This window comes from Anomaloglossus baeobatrachus, chromosome 3 (genome assembly GCF_048569485.1).
Source record: "Anomaloglossus baeobatrachus isolate aAnoBae1 chromosome 3, aAnoBae1.hap1, whole genome shotgun sequence".
Lineage (NCBI taxonomy): Eukaryota > Metazoa > Chordata > Amphibia > Anura > Aromobatidae > Anomaloglossus > Anomaloglossus baeobatrachus.
Genome location: NC_134355.1, coordinates 89,809,787 through 89,831,807, shown reverse-complemented (window position 1 = coordinate 89,831,807; position 22,021 = coordinate 89,809,787). Strand labels below are relative to the sequence as shown.

The following is a 22,021-nucleotide window of genomic DNA, read 5'->3' as shown; positions in this document are numbered from 1 at the left end:
TTTGCTATGTATCTGAAAGCAGCGTGATGTACAGACAGAGACCCTGATTCCAGCGATGTGTCACTTACTGAGCTCTTTGCTGTCATTTTGATAAAATCAATGTTTTCTCTGCTGCAGATCTAGCAGTTATACAGAGCTCGTAAATATGCTGGACTACTTGGCAGCACGCGAAGTAGTCCTGTGTGATAATCTACTGCTGATTAGACAGTGATTTTTATCAAAACTAAGTAAGTGAAACACCGCGGGAATCAGACTCTTTGTCCCTACGTTATGCTGCTCTCAGATTAGGTTTCAAAAACGTGATGACAGATTCCCTTTAATGAAAATCTGTCAGCAGTTTTTTTTAGTATTTAATCTGAAAGCAGCTTAATGAGGGCCAAATTCCAGCTGTCACTGCGCTGTTTCTGTTTCAATAAAATCAGTGTTTTATCAACAGATTATCATTAGAGGACTATGTGGCTTAGAATTTGGTACAGGAAGGACGGATTTGGGTTCATGGAGAACTAGGATAACTTCACTGTTGGCTACAGGCTCTTTGATAGGGACAGGCTGGACCTCAATGGGGAGGGTGCAGCTGTGATGGGGGACAATATCGTCAGATGCATGGAGGAACTTTAAAACCAGGATTTTGGAGGGTAAGGGGGGGGTACGGTGGTTGTGCAAAAAAGGGGAGAGATAGAGCAGAGAGTGGGAGACACTAGGTGCCAATGAGGATTCAGAGTGGGCTGTAACTAACAAGGAAAGAAGGGAGGTGATGAGGAGTAATAAATGTACTAAAAGTAATAATAAGTGTCTGGTGATGAATGCAAGACGTCTGGCAAACAAGAGGAAAGAATTGGAGACATTTATGTCAGCTACAGATTACTATGTGATCGATATGGCTGTATGAGAACCATGACTGGGTGACAAACGTAGAGGGTTACACCACATTCGGAAAGGATAGGAAAAATAAAAAAAGGGTGGAGGGATGTGTATTTATGCTCAATCCAACTTAAAACCTGTGCTCAATGACAATATTGGGGGGTGCTGTGATAATGTAGAGTTAGTATAGGTAAATATACATAGCGATGGCAATGATGGATAGCTGCAAATTGGAGTTTTCTACAAGCTTCCTAATATAGCTGAACAAGTAGAGGGTGAAATGCTGCAACAAATAGAAAATTCTGCAAATAATAAGAGTCCTTATTATGGGGGATTTTAACTATCCAGATATTCAATGGGACATAAGCGGGCTTTACACGCTGCGATCGTACCCGCCCCCGTCGGTTGTGCGACACGGGCAAATCGCTGCCTGTGCAGCACAACCTCGCTTACCCCCGTCACACGAACTTACCTGTCCTGCGACGTCGCTCTAGCCGGCGATCCGCCTCCTTTCTAAGGGGGCGGTTTGTGCGGAGTCACTGCGATGTCACACGGCCGGCATCCAATAGAAGCGGAGGGGCGGATATGAGCAGGACATAAACATCCCGCCCACCTCCTTCCTTCCGCATTGCTGGTGGAGGCAGGTAAGGAGATGTTCCTCGCTCCTGCGGTGTCACACACAGCGATGTGAGCTGCCGCAGGAACGAGGAACAACATCGCTAATTAGAAGAGAATGATTTTTGGTTTTAGGACGACCTCTCCACAGCAAACGATTTTGGCCACTTTTGCGATCGTTTTAGGTCACACATAAGTGTCACACGCTGCGATATCGTTAATGACGCCGGATGTGCGTCACTAACGACGTGACCCCGACGATAATTCATTAACGATATAGTAGTGTGTAAAGCCCCCTATAGTCTTCTGGTTGTGATAAAAGCTGCAAGTTCTTCTCCACAATCAAGACCAACCAAGAGAAATAATCTGCTGGATCTGGACCTGTCAACTAGACCATATACAATATAAGATCTACAGGTACGATCATAATATGATAAGTTTCAAAGTAATATTCAAGAAAACGTTTCAAAAAGGAAATGTAAAAACATGGAGCCTTAGCTACATCCACTAGATTACGGGAAAAGCTTAGGGCGGCTTTGCACGTTGCAACATCGCAAGTGCGATATTGGTGGGGTCAAATCGAAAGTGACGCACATCCGGTGTCACTTTTGACATCGTTGTGTGTAAATCCTAGATGATACGATTAACGAGCGCAAAAGCGTCGTTGTCGTATCATCGGTGCAGGCTCTGACTTTTTCATAATTACGCTGCCGCGACAGGTACGATGTTGTTACTCGTTCCTGCGGCAGCACACACCGCTGTGTGTAAAGCCGCAGGAGCGAGGAACATCTCCTTACCTGCCGCCGGCGGCTATGCAGAAGGAAGGAGGTGGGCGGGATGTTTACATCCTGCTCATCTCTGCCCCTCCGCCGCTATTGGCCGCCTGCCGTGTGACGTCGCTATGACGCCGCACGACCCGCCCCCTTAGGAAGGAGGTGGGTTGCCGGCCAGAGCGACGGTCGCAGGGCAGGTGAGTGCATGTGAAGCTGGCGTAGCGATAATGTTCGCTACGCCAGCTATCACAAGATATCGTACCTGCGACGGGGGCGGGGACTATCGCGTGCGACATCGCAGCATCGGCTTGCGATGTCGCAACGTGCAAAGCCCGCCTTAGTCTTGTAGACTGGGATCGTGTCCTGGTAGCTGTGGGCACTGAATGTAAATAGGGCATGTGTAAAGGTATATTACTAGAGTACAGTAGAAAGCTTATACCTTCTGGGAATGAAATATCCTAGGAAAAGAAATCATTGTGGTTTAATACAGTATAGTGTATAGTGTACTATACAGTGTATAGTAATACATATATAGTACATAACATAATAAGACAAAAACCTAGAACATTTTAAAACCTTGAAGGTTGAGTAGCATTTCAGGAGTATAAAGAACTCAATCGGAAATATAAAAAAAAAATGTCTGATGTCTTTATTGATATTATTTTGGGGTGTATACAATGCTAATACATTTTTTTCTGTTGTTGCAGCGGCTAAAAACCTGCAATTCTGTAATTTTGATTGTTTTCTTGTGACATTGTTTATCAACTGAATTAATTTATTTGATATTTTGATTGCATATTTACAAACGTGATGACTTTTTCTGCACCCCCGAGACCACGGTGCTTGGGCCGACAGCGGGCAAAATGCAGCTGCCGGCCCCTTTAAACCCCCAACTGCTCTGCGAGCACACAGTGTGCACATGCATTGAAGAATTGTGTCCTCAGGCAGGCCAGTGCTAGCGAGAAGACGTACTTTGCGGACAGAGTTAATGCACTCCCTTCTCAAAGATGAAGAGAGAACTACCCCAGCATCCCCCAATGATGTCCGTGTCCCTCAGTGATGTTAGTGTCCCCCAGTGATGTGTAATCCTCCCCACTGATGTCTATGCCCCTAGTGCTGTTTATGCCTCTCAACCATCCTCAGTGTTGTCTATGCCCCCAGCCTCCTAAGTGATGTACATGCTCCAGCCTCCCCTTTGATGTATATGGCCCCAGCCTCCTAAGTGATGTACATGCTCCAGCCTCCCCTTTGATGTATATGGCCCCAGCCTCCTGAGTGATGTACATGCTCCAGCTTCCCCAGTGACACCTGCAGTAAAGTACAGGGTGGGCCATTTATATGGGTACACCTAAATAAAATGGGAATGGTTGGTGATATCAACTTCCTGTTTGTGGCTCATTAGTATATGGGTTGGGGAACTTTTCAAGATGGGTGGTGATCATGGCGGCCATTTTGAAGTCGGTCATTTTGGATCCAACTTTATTTTTTCCAATGGAAAGAGGGTCATGTAACACATCAAACTTATTGAGAATTTCACAAGAAAAACAATGGTGTGCTTAGTTTTAACATAACTTTATTCGTTCATTAGTTATTTACAATTTTATGACCATTTATAAACTGTATTCAAAGTGCTGTCCATTGTGTTGGATTGTCAATGCAAACCTCTTCCCACTCTTGACACACTGATAGCAACACCGCAGGAGAAATGCTAGCACAGGCTTCCAGTATCCGTTGTTTCAGATGCTGCACATCTTGTATCTTCACAGCATCAACAATTGCCTTCAGATGACCCCAAAGATAAAAATCTAAGGGGGTCAGGTCAGGAGACCTTGGTGGCCATTCAACTGGCCTACAATGACCAATCCACTTACCAGAACACCGCTCATGTTCGGAATGCTCGGACCTGACACCAATAATGTGTGATAAATATGTCCCAAGCGTCTCCTGTGATGTACATACAGCAGTCCCAGCATCTCCTATGTGATGTTTGTCTCCTATGTAATGCATTTACAGCAGTCCCTGCGACCCCTATATAGTGTGTATATATAGCAGTCTCAGTGTCTCCTATGTGATGTATGTAAAGCAGTCTCAGTTTCTCATGTGTGATGACTATGCCCCCAGCGTCTTCAGTGATGTATATACATCAGTCCCAGCATCTCCTATGTAATGTATATACAGCAGTCTCTGTGTCTCCTATGTGATGTACATTCAGCAGTTCAGTGTCTTCTATATGATTTATATGCTTTGCAAAACTTGAGTTGACGGAGCTCAAGACCGACATTAAAGGGGGCTTTACACGCAACGATATCGCTAACGAGATGTCGTTGGGGGTCACGGAATTCGTGACGCACATCCAGCCTCGTTAGCGCCGTCGTTGCACATGAAACGTACGAACGACCGCTAACGATCAAAAATACTCACCTAGTCGATCGTTGACACGTCGTTCTAATACCAAATATTGTTGCTGGTGCAGGACGCAGGTTGTTCGTCGCTCCTGAGGCAGTACACATCGCTACATGTGACACCCCAGGAATGACGAACAACACCGTACCTGCGTCCTCCGGCAACGAGGTGGGCATGTCTTTCCTTTGGCTGCTCTCCGCTCCTCCGCTTCTATTGGCTGCCTGCCGTTTGAAGTCGCTGTGATGGCGCACTAACCACCCCCCTTAGAAAAGAGGCTGTTCGCCGGCCGCAGCGACGTCGCTAGGCAGGTATGTGTGACGGGGACTAACGCTGTTGTGCGCCACGAGCAGCGATTTGCCCGTGACGCACAAACGACGGGGGCGGGTGCGATTGGCAGTGACATCGCTAGCGATGTCGCTGTGTGTAAAGTGGCCTTAACATGGAAAAGTAGTTGTGAGACGCAACATGATCAATATCACCAAACATCACAGCTGCACCAAAGAGAAGCAGCTCCAGCCACCATGGCATTAGCACCCGAACATAGTAGTGCCTGCACATCACTAGTTAGCTCTCGAGCATGGCAGTGCCCGCTCAAGCACAGCAGTGCCCGCTCATCACTAATTAGCACCCAAGCAAGGCAGTGCCCACTCATCACTAATTAGCACCCAAGGATGGCAGTGCTCGTTCACTAGTTAGCACCCGAACATGGCAGTGCCCACACATCACTAGTTAGCGCCTGAGCATGGCAGTGCCCGCTCATCACTAATTAGCATTCAGGCATGGCAGCGCCCGCACATCACTAATTAGTACCCTAGGAAGGCAGTCCCCACTTATCACTAATTAGCACCCGGGCATGGCAGTGCCCGCTCATCACTAATTAGCATTCAGGCATGGCAGCGCCCGCACATCACTAATTAGTACCCTAGGAAGGCAGTCCCCACTTATCACTAATTAGCACCCGGACATGGCAGTGCCCGCACATCATTAGTTAGCTCCTGAGCATGGCAGTGCCCGCTCATCACTAATCATGATGATTTGCAATATTTTTTTTTCTTTAGCAATAAAAATGGTTGCAAAAGTGTAAAGACATGACAAGCTGAAGAATCAAAATATATCTGGCGATGGCACATAACTGGAGCCTTAATCAAAAATGCCACATCTCCATGACAACCCTGAACTGCTGTCAGGACACAGGCTGCGGCTTCTCCGAGCCTGAAGCTCTGGGCACCGGGCACTCTGACCGTCACTGTACCAACCTATTGACACAGCGTCAGCGCATGCGCCAGCCGTCTATCAGCCCGCGCATGCTCAGTCTATCAGTAGGAGCCGCACAGTGTATCGCGGTTGCTATAGAGACGGCTCTCCGCGTCCTTCCACACTCCGCTCCGGCTGCTGGAATGCAGCTCTGTCTCCGGCGTGTTGAGGCGGGACCGGAGGAGGCCGGGGAGCAGCGACCACCTGCAGGTAACGGCCTGACATAATGGAGGCACAGCAGGGACTCGTGATGGGGAGAAGCCGCTGATTCCAGGGACTTTAGATTTCTCTATAGACATGATAAATGGCAGACACTGGACACAGTGAATCATCACCCAGCACTGATCTTATGGGGGTCAATAAATGAGTCCAAGACTCTCCTGGCTATTTCCATCCCACGGTGATGTCGCTGTGCCGCCATATTGTAACACGACATAATAACGGTATAATGATCTGTGATAACCGTCATGTGAATGGCGCTAAATCCACCTCGAGGGCCAGCGCCAAAGCCAATTACCAAACCGCCAGGTCTGAAGAAGCATCACATGATCATACGATGACATCACAGCCGTGACCTCATAGTGCAGACTGGGGACCACCATACCGGGCACACAGATACCCTCCAATACTGCCCACTGCTGATCCGCTATGATAAGACCCCCGCTGCCAGCCGAGGGGCACACATACAGGGCTCTCCGCCCAGAGGGGGTCAGAATCCAGGAACCCTGTTAGAGCCCACAGAAGTCCTGTATCTATAAGAGCCTAGCCTTAAAAATCTCATTGATTGTCATTATGAAAAAAAAATATTTGAACTATCGGAAACCTGGCAGGAGCGTACAGAGAAATCCGGAGGCCCCTTTGCCAAAGTCCAAATTAGGCCCCCTCCATGACACACGGCTGCCATTAAACACTCTACAAGGTTCCCATGATTGCTCTGCACAACCCAAAAGGTGTAACAGATGGCTCCGTCCTGTCTAACAGCTTAGGTGCTATGGTCACTGCTCACAACAGCATCATAAAGGTAAATCTGTTGTGATTAACATGAGATCCAATTGCAGTAATTACCTGTGAGCTCCTGCCGTGTACGTAAATTGTCTCTTAGGCTTCTTTCACACGTCCGTGTCTCCGGTACGTGTTTGGTCCGTTTCCTCACGTACTGGAGACACGGGCACACGTAGACCCATTAAAATCAAAGGGTCTGCGCTCACGTGCGTGTTCTGCCATGGACCGTGTGTACGTGTGGAGCATACGTGTGTCCATGTGCTCAACACGTAGACATGTCCGTTTTTTTCCGGCATCACAAGTGTCACACGGAACGCAAACAGACCACATGGATGTGTTCCTTGTGACACACACCGGAGAAAACACACGTGTCTGAGAAAAAAATAACAAAACTTTACTCCCCTTCTCCAGCCCTCCTGTCTCTGCCACTGCTGTCACTTGCTGCCGACCGCCGCTCATGATATTCATTGCATATTCACTTCACTGCGGACCGGAAGCAGCAGCAGCGGGGAGTCGGCAGGACCGGAGACCGAAGATCAGCACCACAGACAGCAACGCCAGGGACAGGTGAGCAGAAAGTTCCCGTTCTCCGTGTGTTATCACGGAGAACACACGTGTGCCATAAACACGGCTCACGGAGGACAATACGCACCTTTGACATGTCCGTGAAAAACGTGCGTGATTTTCACAAACGTGTGAAAGAGGCCTTAAGTGAGGAAATAGTCAAACTCTAGTACCACCTATTGGAAGCAGCAATCCTAAAAGTCAAAAGTGACCCTTTAACGAACCTGTCATATGATCTAAGTCATATGACAAGGTTCGTTAAAGAGTCACTTTTGATTTTTAGGATTGCTGCTTCCAATAGGTGGTACTAGAGTTTGACTATTTCCTCACTTAAGAGATAATTTGCATATTTCCCAAAGGAGCATTGTGGCTTAAAGTCTCCTCACCACTGGCATGCTGAAATGTCTCTGCAAGAATAGCTTCCTCTTTAGACACTGCCGTGTACAACACAGAACTCTTCTCAATGCATCTCTTCTCAAAATTTGAATACCTATATGGCAAATGATGGGAGAAATTTACAGATGACAGGCAGGGCCCCCTTAATCCACCGGCAGGGGCCCCCCAATGCACAAGGCCCCCCAATGCACAAGCAGCACCCCCAAATGCACAGGCAAGGCATCCCAATGCACAAGCAGGGGCCTCCAATGCACAGGTGGTTGCACCCCCACTGCACAGGTGGTTGCACCCCTAATGCACAGGCCAGGCCACCCCAATGCACAGACAGGGCCCCCCCAATGCACAAATGGTTGCACCACAATGCACAGGCCAGGCCCCCCAATGCACATGGAGCACCCGAGGGGGTCGGAGGAGATACTCATCACCGGGCCGGTGAGGGTCAGGAGATGTCATGGGTGACCCTGCCTGGTTTTGTGACCCCAAGGTGTTCACGGAGTGGAATGGGTGATGGATGTTGATTTCATGACGCCACATGCGGTATGCAGCCAGGCAATTATCTACCGCTGCTGTCGCTGTCCTCCGGGGCAGATACTAGTAGAAGCTAAGGTATTTCTGCTCCCCACAGGTGGAGTGGGCCCCAGGGAGGATGATGAGGGGAGTAGTGATGTCGGGCGCCGAGGCGTGGGGCGCCGGCACCGGGAATGACAGGTGGACACAGTCTCTGCGGTACCATGTGTTTTTACTCACAGTTATGCCGCTCGCCCGGGAGGTACCGGTCACCCGCTGTGATGGGCCCCGTCGAACATCCTTTAGAGGTCAGAACTGGTACAGTGAATGGTGGGCGCTTCCTCCTTACGTTTGATGTTGCATCCCCATGGCCTGAAGCTCTTGGGGACCCGGGTTTTGAAAAGTGTCTTATTCCCTGCCTGTATGCAGGTGCCGTGGGTCCGTTGTGAGGCCTGCCTTGGAACATGACCCAGGATCCTATCTGGCACTGTGCTATGGAAATGTGGCGGCCAGAAGGACGTGCAATCCCCCTAGCCTTCAGATTTTGGTAGACCACTTAAAGTATAATCCACCTTAGGATTCTGCACTGTGCACTGCGTCGGTCCTGAGGGAACAATAAAGCTCTCCCTTCGGCGACCGTATTGACTCATGCGTCCCACCAGAGCCACTGGTAAAACTCTTCTGCTCTCTTCCTCTCCTGATGGAGAACTCGCTGTTGTGTTGCTCCTAGCTCCCCCTGGTGGTTGCTCCTCCCGTCTCAGATTTTGCCACTAGTGGATTGATAATCCCAGGTGTGGTGGTATCCTAAAGACCCAATCATGCTGGCGACCCCTTTTGACTCAAACCTAACCCGGTCCACGGTAAAGGAGGGCAACCTGATTGTGTGTATGAGTTGTGTAAGTGGAACCGGTACCGACCTCCTCTAGCTCTGGGTTCACCACTGCACCTTGAGTCAGGTGCAGTGCCCTGTGGTGACTGAAGCCTCAGGGGTGCCACACACAGGCAGGGACCCCCCAATACACAGGTGGTTGCACCCCGAAAGCACAGGCCAGGCCCCCAATGCACAGGCCTACTTGCTTGCTGATATATGGACATATGTTGGCCATTGAAAATGCACCTGCTGTGCGGCCGATGTGAAGACTGGGGTTTAAAATAGTAATTCTATAAAAAATCATAAGAGGGGGATATACAGCTAGAAGCCTATTTTGCCTTTTTTTCCTTTTAGGCCTTGTGTGCACGCTGCGTTTTTTTCCACATTTTTTTGCGTTTTTTCAGGTGCAGTTTTGGTCCCAAAACTGCATCTATTTCCTTCCCCAGCAAAGTCTATGAGATTTCATTTTTGCTATGCGCACGTTACAGTTTTTTTGGCTGCATCTTTGTGGTGACCACAAAGATGCAGCAGGTCAATTATTTTTGCGTTTTGTCCCTGCGTTTTGAAGGTCTGGCAGATCAATGCCCCGCTGACTCAGGGTGGCGGGCTATTGATCCCTGGTATCTGGCCAGATGCTGGGTATCACAATCTGGAGCAAAGGGGTAGGAGTAAGCGCTTCATACTCACCGATCACCAGGGTCCCGCTGCCTCTCATTCTTCTTCCCGGCCGCTCATTAGGCTCATACATGTTCACTGCTTCTCCCGGTCACCGGCAGCTGTGATTGGTTGCAGCCAGATGAGTCCCCAGCTTGAGTGACAGCGTGTCTGAGGCTTCTAGTCACAGACGCTGGTGGGTGCGTCTATATCGTACAGTAAAATAAATAAATAAATTGGCGTAGGATCCCCCCATATTATGATACCAGCACAGGTAAAGCCCAACAGCTGAAGGCTGGTATTCTCAGGCTGAGGATACCCATGGTTTATTGAGTGCCCTCCAACCTAAAAATATCAGCCAGCTGCTACCTGGAATTGCCGAATCCATTAGATGCGACAGTCTCGCCACTTTACCCAGCTCTTCCCGATTGCCCTGATGCGGTGGCAATCGAGGCAATGAGGACGTTAATGACAGCCCACAACAGCCACTAAGTCCTAAATTAGTGATGGCAGGCGTCTATAAGACCCCTCCCATCACTAATCTGTAAGTGAAAGTAAATAAACACAAAGATGAAAAAAATCCTGCATTTGAAATAATAGACAAGAAAGCACCCTCTTTCACCACTTTATGAACCCCTAAACACCCCTGCAGGTCCAACGTAATCCACATGAGGTCCCATGACGCTTCCACCACTGCTATGTCTAAAGCTTACAGCGAGCGCCATATAACATGACTGTCCACTGCGAGCCCACGCAACAACTGATGTGAGTCACGCGGTCAGCGGTGACACCACTCAGATTAACCGCAGCCACAGCTGGAGTCCTCCACCTGTGACAGGAAATCAACTGAGTGACTGAAGTGAGCTGCACGATCAGCGGTGACGTCACTCAGGTGATATGCAGTCACAGCTGGAGTCCTCCACCTGTGACAGCAAATCACCCGAGTGAAGTCACCGCTGACCACGCGGCTCACTTTAGTTGTATGGAGCTCACAGCGGGCAGTCATGTTCTATGGCGCCTGCTGTGCACGTCAGAAGATGTAGCGTTTTTGCCGAGGGTGCGTTTTTTTGGGGCCAAAACCATGCATCTTTGTGGTCACCACAAAGATGCAACGTGCACATAGCCTTAATCTACGTTTCTACATAGAGCTTTTGGTTAGTTTTTTACTGTATTTTCGCTGTGTCTAAAACGCGGCGTCTTACAATTCCAGCAAAGTGGATTGAATGTATAGAAATCTCCTGCCTCCTGCCCACCGTGCTTCTTTTTCTATGCACTGTAAACTGACCTGCAGTTTGTGCTTCGAATCTGCAGCCTGTCACTTTCTCTTCCTGAGCCTTCTGTGCTGATTTTTCTCATAGATTTGCATTAAATACAGAAAATATCAGGTAAAAACCTCTCTGTATTTAATACGTTTCTGCAGCGGAAACTAATCAAAAACGCCTGTAATCCACACATAAGTATATCAATAAAGTTTTTTCAAAGCCAAATACCAGTAATTATCAAATACAAAGTAGCTTTATAGAAAACATAACATACCAACAAGAGGCAAAAACAGCAGCGTCAAAAACGCTATAAAAATGTATGTAAAAAAAAGCGCTCAGAAATACAATGAAAAACTGGAAATAACTTAATTTACATAATAGGTCAGAAATGCACCAAAAGCTGATCGTGGGAGCACACTGTTTTGACAAATAAAATGTAGAAAAAAACCTGCATTGTGCGCACAGCAATTTTGAATTCTCATAGGCTTTGCTGAGAAGTCAAAAGTCAGAACTTGCTGACAACACAACTGCACAAAAAAAATGCGTAAAAAAACCCGTCAAAAATCACAGCGTTCACATATCGCCTAAAAGGAAAATTACACAGCTCACACTGAAATTGATGACAAATATCCATTGAATTCATTAGCAGTGGACACATGAATATTGGATAAATGAAGCCAGGACAGTACACCTATAAATGTATAGTAAAGGAAGGTGTACTGCCCTGGTTACAGTGCTGCTGATAGAGTCATAATGGTCATGTACAGTATAAGTCATTTAACTACCTAATACCGAAAGTGATGATTTTTTTTTATAGTAAGCATATTTAGAGTACTAAACCCCAGCTGCATCACCTCCTGACTAGTGAAGGGCGAACCCACAGATACCTTGGATTGGCAGTCCAACCGAATGTTTTAAAACACCTGCTTCATGCCCGGAATTAGCCCTGGATGTCTGTCCGGATGCCAATCCCCATATCTTTAAAATGGCGGTAGAGGGGCTAGGGGATTAGAGCAGGTGCATTATACTTACCAGTATATGCAGTACATGCAGCTGTAACGCTACTTCCGAGGCCGCTCATTAACCTCATGCATATGCACTGCTTCTCCTGCCACTGGCAATTCCAGCAGCTATGATTGGTTGCCGTTGTCTGACTGCTTGCAATCACAAACGCTGTGTGTGTGTGTGTGTGTGTGTCTATATTGGTGTAAAAATAAATAAATAATTTTAAGATGTTGGTGGGGAGATGGATAGAGAGAGACAGAAAAAGACAGAGAGAGACAGAGAGAGGGAGACAGGGAAAGAGACAGGGAAAGAGACAAAAACAGGGAAAGAGACAGAGACAAGTAAAAAGATAAGCAAAGAGACAGACAAGGAAAGAGACAGGGAAAGAGACAGAGACAGACGGGGAAAAAGACAGACAGAGAGAGACAGAGAGAGGGAGACAGGGAAAGAGAGGACAGACAGGGAAAGAGACAGAGAGAGACAGACAGGCAGTCAAAGAGGCAGACAGAGGCAGACAGACACAGACAGACAAGGAAAGAGACAGGCAGACAGGAAAAGAAACAGAGAAAAAGACAGAGACAGACAGACAGGGAAAAAGACAGACAAGGAAAGAGACAAGGAAAGAGACAAGGAAAGAGACAAGGAAAGAGACAAGGAAAGAGACAAGGAAAGAGACAGGGAAAGAGACAAGGAAAGAGACAGGGAAAGAGACAGTGACAGACGGGGAAAGAGACAGACAGGGAAAAAGACAGATGGGGAAAGACACAGACAGGGAAATAGACAGGGAAAGAGACAGAGACAAGGAAAGAGACAGACAGGGAAAAAGACAGATGGGGAAAGACACAGACAGGGAAATAGACAGGGAAAGAGACAGAGACAAGGAAAGAGACAGGGAAAGAGACAAAAACAGAGAAAGAGACAGAGACAAAGAAAAAGATAAGGAAAGAGACAGACAAGGAAAGAGACAGACAGGGAAAGAGACAGACAGGGAAAGAGACAGACAGGGAAAGAGACAGACAGGGAAAGAGACAGACAGGGAAAGAGACAGACAGGGAAAGAGACAGACAGGGAAAGAGACAGACTGGGAAAGAGACAGACTGGGAAAGAGACGTGGAACAAAACAGACGAGGAAAGAGACAGACAAGGAAAGAGACAGACAAGGAAAGAGACAGACAAGGAAAGAGACAGACAGGGAAAGAGACAGACAGGGAAAGAGACAGACAGGGAAAGAGACAGACAGGGAAAGAGACAGACAGGGAAAGAGACAGACAGGGAAAGAGACAGACAGGGAAAGAGACAGACAGGGAAAGAGACAGACAGGGAAAGAGACAGACAGGGAAAGAGACAGACAGGGAAAGAGACAGACAGGGAAAGAGACAGACAGGGAAAGAGACGTGGAACAAAACAGACGAGGAAAGAGACAGACGAGGAAAGAGACAGACGAGGAAAGAGACAGACGAGGAAAGAGACAGACGAGGAAAGAGACAGACGAGGAAAGAGACAGACGAGGAAAGAGACAGACGAGGAAAGAGACAGACGAGGAAAGAGACAGACGAGGAAAGAGACAGACGAGGAAAGAGACAGACGAGGAAAGAGACAGACAAGGAAAGAGACAGACAAGGAAAGAGACAGACAAGGAAAGAGACAGACAAGGAAAGAGACAGACAAGGAAAGAGACAGACAAGGAAAGAGACAGACAAGGAAAGAGACAGACAAGGAAAGAGACAGACAAGGAAAGAGACAGACGGGGAAAGTGACAGATGGGGAAAAAGACAGACTGGGAAAGAAACTGACAGACAGACACAGAGATAAAGACAGACAGACAGACACAGAGATAAAGACAGACTAATACAGAGACAGACAGAGAGATAGATACAGACAGAGAGATAGACACAGACAGACAGACATGGATAGAGAGAGACACACATGGATAGAGACAAACACATAGACAGACAGAGACAGACAAAGGGACAGATACACACACAGAGATAGACAGGGAAAGAGACAGACAGAGAGAGAGACAGAGACAGACAGACACACAGACAGAGACAGAAACAGACATACGGTGACAGACAGTGACAGACAGAAACAGAGAGAGAGACAGAGACAGACAGAGACAGAAACAGACTCACAGTGACACACACAGAGACAGAGAAAGACAGAAACAGGCAGACACAGACGGACAGAGACAGACAAAAAGACAGAGACAGAAGGACAGAGACAGACACAGACAGAAAGAGACAGACAGAAACAGACACACACAGACAGACACCGAGACAGACAGAGACAGACAGACAGAGACAGACAAATAGACAGACAGAGACAAACAGAGAGAGACAGATGGACAGAGACAGACAAACAGACAGAGACAGACAAACAGACAGAGACAGACAGAGAGACACAAACAGACGAAGATGGGAGACAGACAGAGAGACAGTTACTATCCTGGGCAATGCCCAGGTACTACAGCTAGTTTGAAATAAAATACAAAAAACCTATCCTCTTTCATCCCTTTATTAACCTCAAACACACAGTTGCAACGTAATCCACACAAGGACTTGCATGTACTCACTCATGTGATATACTATATAATATGTACATCATCTAAATACATAGGCGTTTTGGCATTCATTGAAACATGTTCTGGTTCAATTCCATTAAAGGGAACCTGTCATGTCCCTTATGCCCTCCAACCGAGCAGCATTTGTATATGTATTGCTTAATTCCCTGTCTACCCAGCCCTTTATAATGTTAGTCACTTATATCCATGTTTGAAAAAAGTGTTTCTAAGCTTCATTTTTCTTACGGTAATAAGGCTTTTGACTAGTTGATGGGGCATCAATTTCCCCAAACTATTCGGCCCGCTCCACATTATCAAGCCACAGCAGAAATACAGAAGATGGCTCACGTACAAAAAAAGGAGCCAAAGAACAGCCATCTTCTGCGCTTCCGGTCATGCGCAGTGTTCTGTCTCCTTCCTACACATGCCCTGGGGCCTATATAGTTTGACAGGCAGATAAACCTTATTCACCATTGCTCAATAATTAGACTGTTGCTTGAAGTCTGTGCATTTATTAAACGTAGGTAAATGTATTGGATTGGTGAAACTAGAAACAGTAAAGTATGTACAATCAGTACGTGCATAATATAACAGGGTACATTCATACAGAAATGTGACGATATACATACAAATGTACAAACAGATTAATTCTAACTTGGTAGATGCAGATAACTAAATAGAGCAAAAGTCCTGAGCTTCAGAAGGCAATAAATGTAGAACTCCTTATCAGTGATGCTTTCACAAGAGGGATAAGATGGAGACTGCCTTAGCTTATGATCCAGAAGGAAATGAGACTTCCTACTCAGAATGCACCGCAAGGAGGAGGAGAAAGAAATTAAATACAAGGCTGGTGCTACTAAACTTGGTCACAAGAGGGAGCCAAAGTACAGCCTAGCAAATAAAACATTAGTTTATAGCAAATGACCAATAATGGAAACAGATTGAATGCGGAAGGCAGAACACTCCCCGTCTGGCATCAGTCATGTCACCATCCTTGTCCTCTGAAGGTAGAATTTGGTCTGAGTAATGTTTCGGGTTTTTTACGATGGTACCAACCGCTACGTCTTTTTGTGTCACAAGTTCCAGTGTCCTTGAATGAGCGAGCTATGTGGGTCAAGCAGGTTATAGCTTTGAAAAGTGACTTCTAGCTTGAGAATTGGTCAAACCTGTGAGATCCAAGCTGGATATAAGTGATCGTTGTATGTATGAGACAGCAGAAAATGAGGCTTCCTACCCAGAATGCACCGCAAGGAGGAGGAGAAAAGAATCATTAAATACAAGACTGGTGCTACTAAACGTGGTCACACGAGGGAGCCAAAGTATAACCTAGCAAATAAAACATTAGTTTACAGCAAATGAACAATAATGAAACATTAAATGTGGAAGGCAGAACATGCAGTGTGCCTCTAAAGCCAGGAAGCGTAGACCTAGCTTCAGTGACGCTGCTGAATAGAACCATATGCATGCACAAGATTTCCAGTAGCTCGCCATGATGCTGACTCTTGCAAATCATGTTATCACGCCCTCAGAGGGCGTGACTGGTCTGGTGAAACTAATACTGGTCTGGTGAAACTAATACCCCCAACGACTAGTCAAGGGCCTTATTAGCCTAAGAAAAATGGAGCTTATAAATACTTTTTTAAAACATGGATTTTGGTTTTGGTGACAAACATCAGAAAGGACTGGTTAGACAGGAAATTTAGCAGTATATACATATATACGAATACACGAATGCTGCTGGGTTGGAAAGTTTTGTACACATGTCCTGTTATAAACTGTGGAAACACCTTTATTACTTATATAGTGGCACCACCTGGTGGTTGTGGGAAAGAATGCAATTGTCAAAAGTTAATTGTTTTATTTATGTTGTAAACATAATTCAAGGAATCTGTCAGTAGGATCAATCACCCTAAGCTTCTATATTAGAATGCAGGTCATTTACAGTTTAATAAAATAGTATCTTGATTTCCGTGATCTGACGTTTCATTCCAGAGAAATCCATGTTTTACTTAATAAGTAAATGGGCTGTTAAAATCTGTGGGCCGAACATAGATCTCCCTGAGTATCTGCCTCCGGAGCTTATTTTAAATGAAAGCGTGCACTATCAGTGTGAGACATGTAATGACTGACAGTCTGTTTTCCTGATCTACAAGTCTCACATTGGTATTTCCCCCATTCATTTAAAATGGGCTCTGGAGGCAAAATATCGAGAAGATCTGTGTCCGGACCATAGATCCTAGCAGTTCATTTACATATTGACAACACATGTAGATCACTCTGGAATAAAACATCGAATCACCAATATCAAGGTATCATTTTATTCAACTTTCAACTTTCTATGGGCTGCGTGCTCATATAGATGGCTTAGAAGGGTTGATTCTACCAACAGATTCCCTTTATTGATCTCTGACATGTGTTTTCATTTCATGAACTATATGAGACTGTGCAAAGTCAAAATGATCCAGCAGTTATGGAACCCTACGACTCGGGAGTCCAAGTCTTGGAGCCTACCAATAAATACTATTTTATCTTCATAATGTATGTAGTCAGTAAAGGGGTCGTCTCACGGCCCTTAGTTGGTAAAATGGAAAAGTGCTTGTAAAAAAAAGAAAGTTTGCAATTGGCTTAAAAAACCTCTCAGTTATCAAAAATTGTATTGTCTATGGCTCATTGCCTGAACTATCAGCCAGCATTGCGGTCAATCAGCTGTGCTTGCAAGCTTTTCCAATAGAGCTTGTAAGCGCTGCTCTGAAGCAAGCTGGGATCACTGAAGCGCACTGTTAGCTCCCAAGTTTAGCCAGACTCATCCTATGCTCTGGAATCAAAGCTGCCTCGGAGAGCAGACATTTCAGGCCAGTGGTGCAAGGATGCAGCTGGTCCAAAACTGTCTGCAAAGCAAAAGCACACCGCTCCTCAAGAAGTCATGAGCCTGGGGAGCAGTATGTTCCTAAAGATTATCTAAACAACCCTTCAATGTGAGGCCCCCATGATCTAATTTACCTATTGTTAAAGAGGACCAACAACCAGAAATTAGTGATATGAAGTAAAGGCATTGCCATATGGGCAGTAAGATGATGAATGCAGTCATACCTGTTTTAGAAAGATAGGATGCTTGGTTGGAGAAATATCTTTCATCAAAGTTACAGAAATGCACTGCATTTTGATTGATGGGTGCAACGGGTGTGGGCCCTTGTGGGTCGGGACCTCTACGTTTATTCCTCCTCCAGCATCCCCTTTTATTTGAACATTGCACTGCGCTGCCATTACTGTTCTTGGGGCGCGTGCACATTGCCACAGTAATTCTGGCCCCTACGCGTACTACGATCACGGCACAATTTTATTGAAGACATTGCGGTGAAAACTATGAGTGGCAGGGGCGCGAGCACAGATGTAAAAGAAAACAAAACTGCGCATGCGCCAATGCCTCTCATAGCCTTCACAACAGTTTCTTCAATAAAATGGTGTCAGAGATCATAGTATGCGCATGTGCAGACTCTGGCGCCATTTTAATGACAACAGAATTACTGTGGCAATGCACATGCACCTTCAACAACAGTAATGGCGGCGCGGTGTAATATCCAAATAAAGAAAAGGGGGCAAGCCAGGAGGACACTGGAGGAGGACTAAACGCCGAGGGCCTAACCCACAAAGGCACCCATCAATCAAAGTGCAGGGCATTTCTGCAACTTTGATTAAAGATATTTCATCAACCAAGCATCCGACCTTTCTACAAAAGGTATGCCTGAATTCAGCATCTAAGGGGTACTTTACACACTACGACATCGCAGCTGCGATATCGTTGGGGTCAAATCGAAAGTGACGCACATCCGGCGTCGTTGTCGAGATCGGAGTATGTAAATCCTTTTTGTTACGATTAACGATTGCAAAAGCGTCGAAATTGTATAATCTGTGTAGTGTCGGTCATGTCCTTAATTTGGCTGCAGCAACAGGTACGATGTTGTTCCTCGTTCCTGCGGCAGCACACATCGCTGTGTGTGAAGCCGCAGGAGCGAGGAACTATTCCTTACCTGCCTCCACCGGCAATGAGGAAGGAAGGAGGTGGGCGGGATGTTTACGTCCCGCTCATCTCCGCCCCTCCGCTTCTATTGGCCACCTGCCGTCTGACGTCGCTGTGACGCCGCATGACGTCGCAGGGCAGGTAAGTGCGTGTGAAGCTGCCGTAGCGATATTGTTTGCTACGGCAGCTATCACAAGAGATCGCATGTGCGACGGGGGCGGGGACTACAATCGGCTAGCGATGTCGCAGTGTGCAAAGTACCCCTTAGTGCCAACATGGCACTGCCTGTAGTTCATATCACAAAATCCTGGTGGTTGGTTCTCTTTACACTGTTTATCATTGTATTAAAGTGTTAAAGCATTATATGCAGACATAGGTCCTTTGTTAAAATCCTCCCTCCTCCTATCAGTGTTGAACATATGGCGCAGCATTATATTTCTGCGTCCTCACCTTACTAGACCTCAGTAGCTCTGCATGTAGACTTGATTTCCTTGTCTTTCTCTGTAATATGTAATTTCCCACGTTTGCATAGTATTTAGACTGAATGTTTCTTACTTGGAGAGGAATATGCTGCCATGCTTCCCGGGGCCAGTCCTATGGCGCCAGGTTGTCTGTTGTTTCTTAGCAATGACCATTCTTGCACAATTTCCCTCAGTTATATTCAGCAAGCAGTTTTCCTGGTTTGGCCTAATAAATGTAATCATAGCTTCATTTATCAAAACTTTATTATAAGAGTCTGCAATGAAATGTATATGTGCCGTTCTGCAGCGGTCGAACCGCTCGGATCCGGGGGTTGATGTGGCTCAAGGGTCTCTGGACCCGGGGGCTTGCGGCCACTCAAATGTAAAGGGGACTATTTACAGGGGATAAGAGTTCGTGATGCCATCCGTGGTTCGCGGTAAGGGGAGTACTGCCGCTGCTGATGGGAGTACCCGAGGGAGATGGAGTGGGGCAGCCAGATGACGTTCCCTCCACGGGTAGGGGAGGCCCCGGGACTCTGGATGGTGGAGGTGTAGGGGAGCGTGGTGCAGATTGGAAGCAGGGAAGGACCATGTACTCACTCAGGTGTTGGTGATGCTGCGGCCGCAAAGCAGACTCTGACAACAAAGTAAACCAAGTTTCTGGGTACCGCTGCCCTCTTGGGGGAGCCCGTCCGGGTATCTGTCCCCTATAGTACTGCCAGGTGGTCCAGAGCCTGCCTCCGTGCACAAATTAAAAGTGTTCTGGTGGCCCGTTGTCGTAAAGCTGTCCGGGCCCCCGCTCCCTACTTGTTGGTAGTGGAGCTGTGCTCTCAAGGGCTCTCGCTTGGAATTTCTGTGGGCTGCGTGGGAATGAACGCAGGTGAAAGCATGTGGTATCCATGTGACGACCCTGAGGCTCCAGTCGCCATAGAGGTACTGCACCTCAGCCAGAGGTGTAGTATCCCATTCCCAGGTAAGGAGGAGGTCACAAATCAGTGTACACACAAACACAGATACACTCTTATTTAGCAAAACTCCATCAGGCCATGGTAACGACCTAGTGCAACTAAGAACTAAGCTATGGTATAGCTCTCCTTCAGTAGAAGCACCGTCCCCTAAGCCAGTTTGGAGGTGGAGTTTAGTTAGTGGGAGAACACTGTGGAAAGTTACTCAGTCAGGAAGTAGGAGCGGAGGAGTGAAGACCTGTGGTCTGGAGCTGCAGCAGCTCGGCCCAGGCACAAGAGAGAAGGAGTCCAAGAGCCCACGGGAAGTGCACCATGCACCCGTGACCTCGTTCCACAAACTGCATACCGGAGTGGAGGGACTTTGCTGCAGAAGCGGACCGGCCCCTCAACTATTGGAAAACTACAAGGCTCAGCTAGCCAACCGGAGGCTGAGGTTACTGCAAGTGCCGAAGCCACATTAACACACATCCAGTGAAAAGGTGACCACATAGGGCCAAGGGATAGAGATTCAAGTCACCCGATAGGGTCCGTGGACACCGGCTCAGGGCTCTGTGTGTGTAGGCGCCGGACAAGCGGAAAAGGTCAGTGCAGGAAGACGACCAGGAAAGGAACACAGAAGGGTTGTGCCTCCGAAATATCCGGGATTGGCTGGGGCCCATCACGGCGGAACTTGGCACTCCAAGGGCAGCATTTGACCGCTCGGACGTGTTAATCTGGAACTCTTAACTGTGAGTAAAAACCTTGTGACTGCATTTCTGTGTTGTCCGGTTATTCCCTGCGCCTCTGGGCCTGCACCCCGCCATCATAGGCTACTACTCCCAACAACAGCCCTGGGGCCCAGCTCTATCTATGGAGAGCTATACCAACGCAGCTGCGTCACCACCGACCCCAAGGGAACTGAATTGCAGCCACGGCACATATCTTGCCGCATACCACAGGTGGCGTCACAACATCATCCCCTGTAAATAATCCCCATCATCATCATCTCTCTTATTAACGACACTGCCGCAATCATGGAACCGGGCCCTGTCGCCGTGACATCTTCCCAGACAGACCAGAGCCGCGGCCCGGTAATGAGTGCCCCCAGGCCCCGTTGGAGGATGTCATCCACCGCAATGGAAAGTAGCGCTACTTTTGGCGTAGGCCACAGCAAATGTACATAAGTGTGCAGCAAAGCATGCATGACATTTTATGTGGTGCAAATACAGACAAAATTCTGATACTTTTATCATAGTTTTGGTCAAATTTGGTGTCATTTATTTTTTTTATCTAAAGGGAACCAACCAGCAGGTTTTCTTATATAAAGTAAAGGCAGTGCCATACTGACGCTAGGGTGCTGATTCAAGTCATACCCTTAGTTTAGAGATTTGATGCTTGATTGCTGAAAAATCCTTTATCAGACCTTCAGAAATGATGTCATCGGTGCAGTGGCTTGAGCATCGGGGCAGGACTCCCGATCTTCAAGAATGCTTCCTCTTCCTGGCTTACGTCCTCTTTATTTAAATTTCAGTGTGACGTTTTCTTCAATAAAATGGTGCTGGGATGGGCACATGCGCATACTGCGATCTCCTGCGCCATTTTACTGCTGACTTTGTGGAGATAACTATGACCAGCGGCAGCGCATGGGCTTATGAAAAAAAATTCAATCTGCGCATATGCTGCCGCCTCTCATATTAGTCTCCACAGTGTCTTCAATAAAATGGCGCCACAGATCTCGGTTTGCGCATGTGCCAATTCCGGCGCCATTTTATTGAAGACACTGCAGAGATTAATATGAACGGCGGCAGCACATGTACAGATTGAATATTTTTTCATAAACGCATGCGCCACCGCCATTCATAGTTATCTCC

At 47.0% G+C, this 22,021-nt stretch overlaps 1 protein-coding gene across 1 annotated transcript in view; it reads left to right on the top strand.

Moving 5' to 3' along the window:
* The first annotated feature begins 5,973 nt into the window (after positions 1-5,973).
* The window catches only part of ANKEF1 (ankyrin repeat and EF-hand domain containing 1), a 101,413-nt gene continuing 85,365 nt past the window's right edge, over positions 5,974-22,021 (top strand). The window contains exon 1 of the mRNA XM_075338071.1: positions 5,974-6,116. Within this exon, the coding sequence (XP_075194186.1) occupies positions 6,050-6,116 (67 nt within the window). The 5' untranslated portion in view covers positions 5,974-6,049. The remainder of the gene's footprint in view (positions 6,117-22,021) is intronic.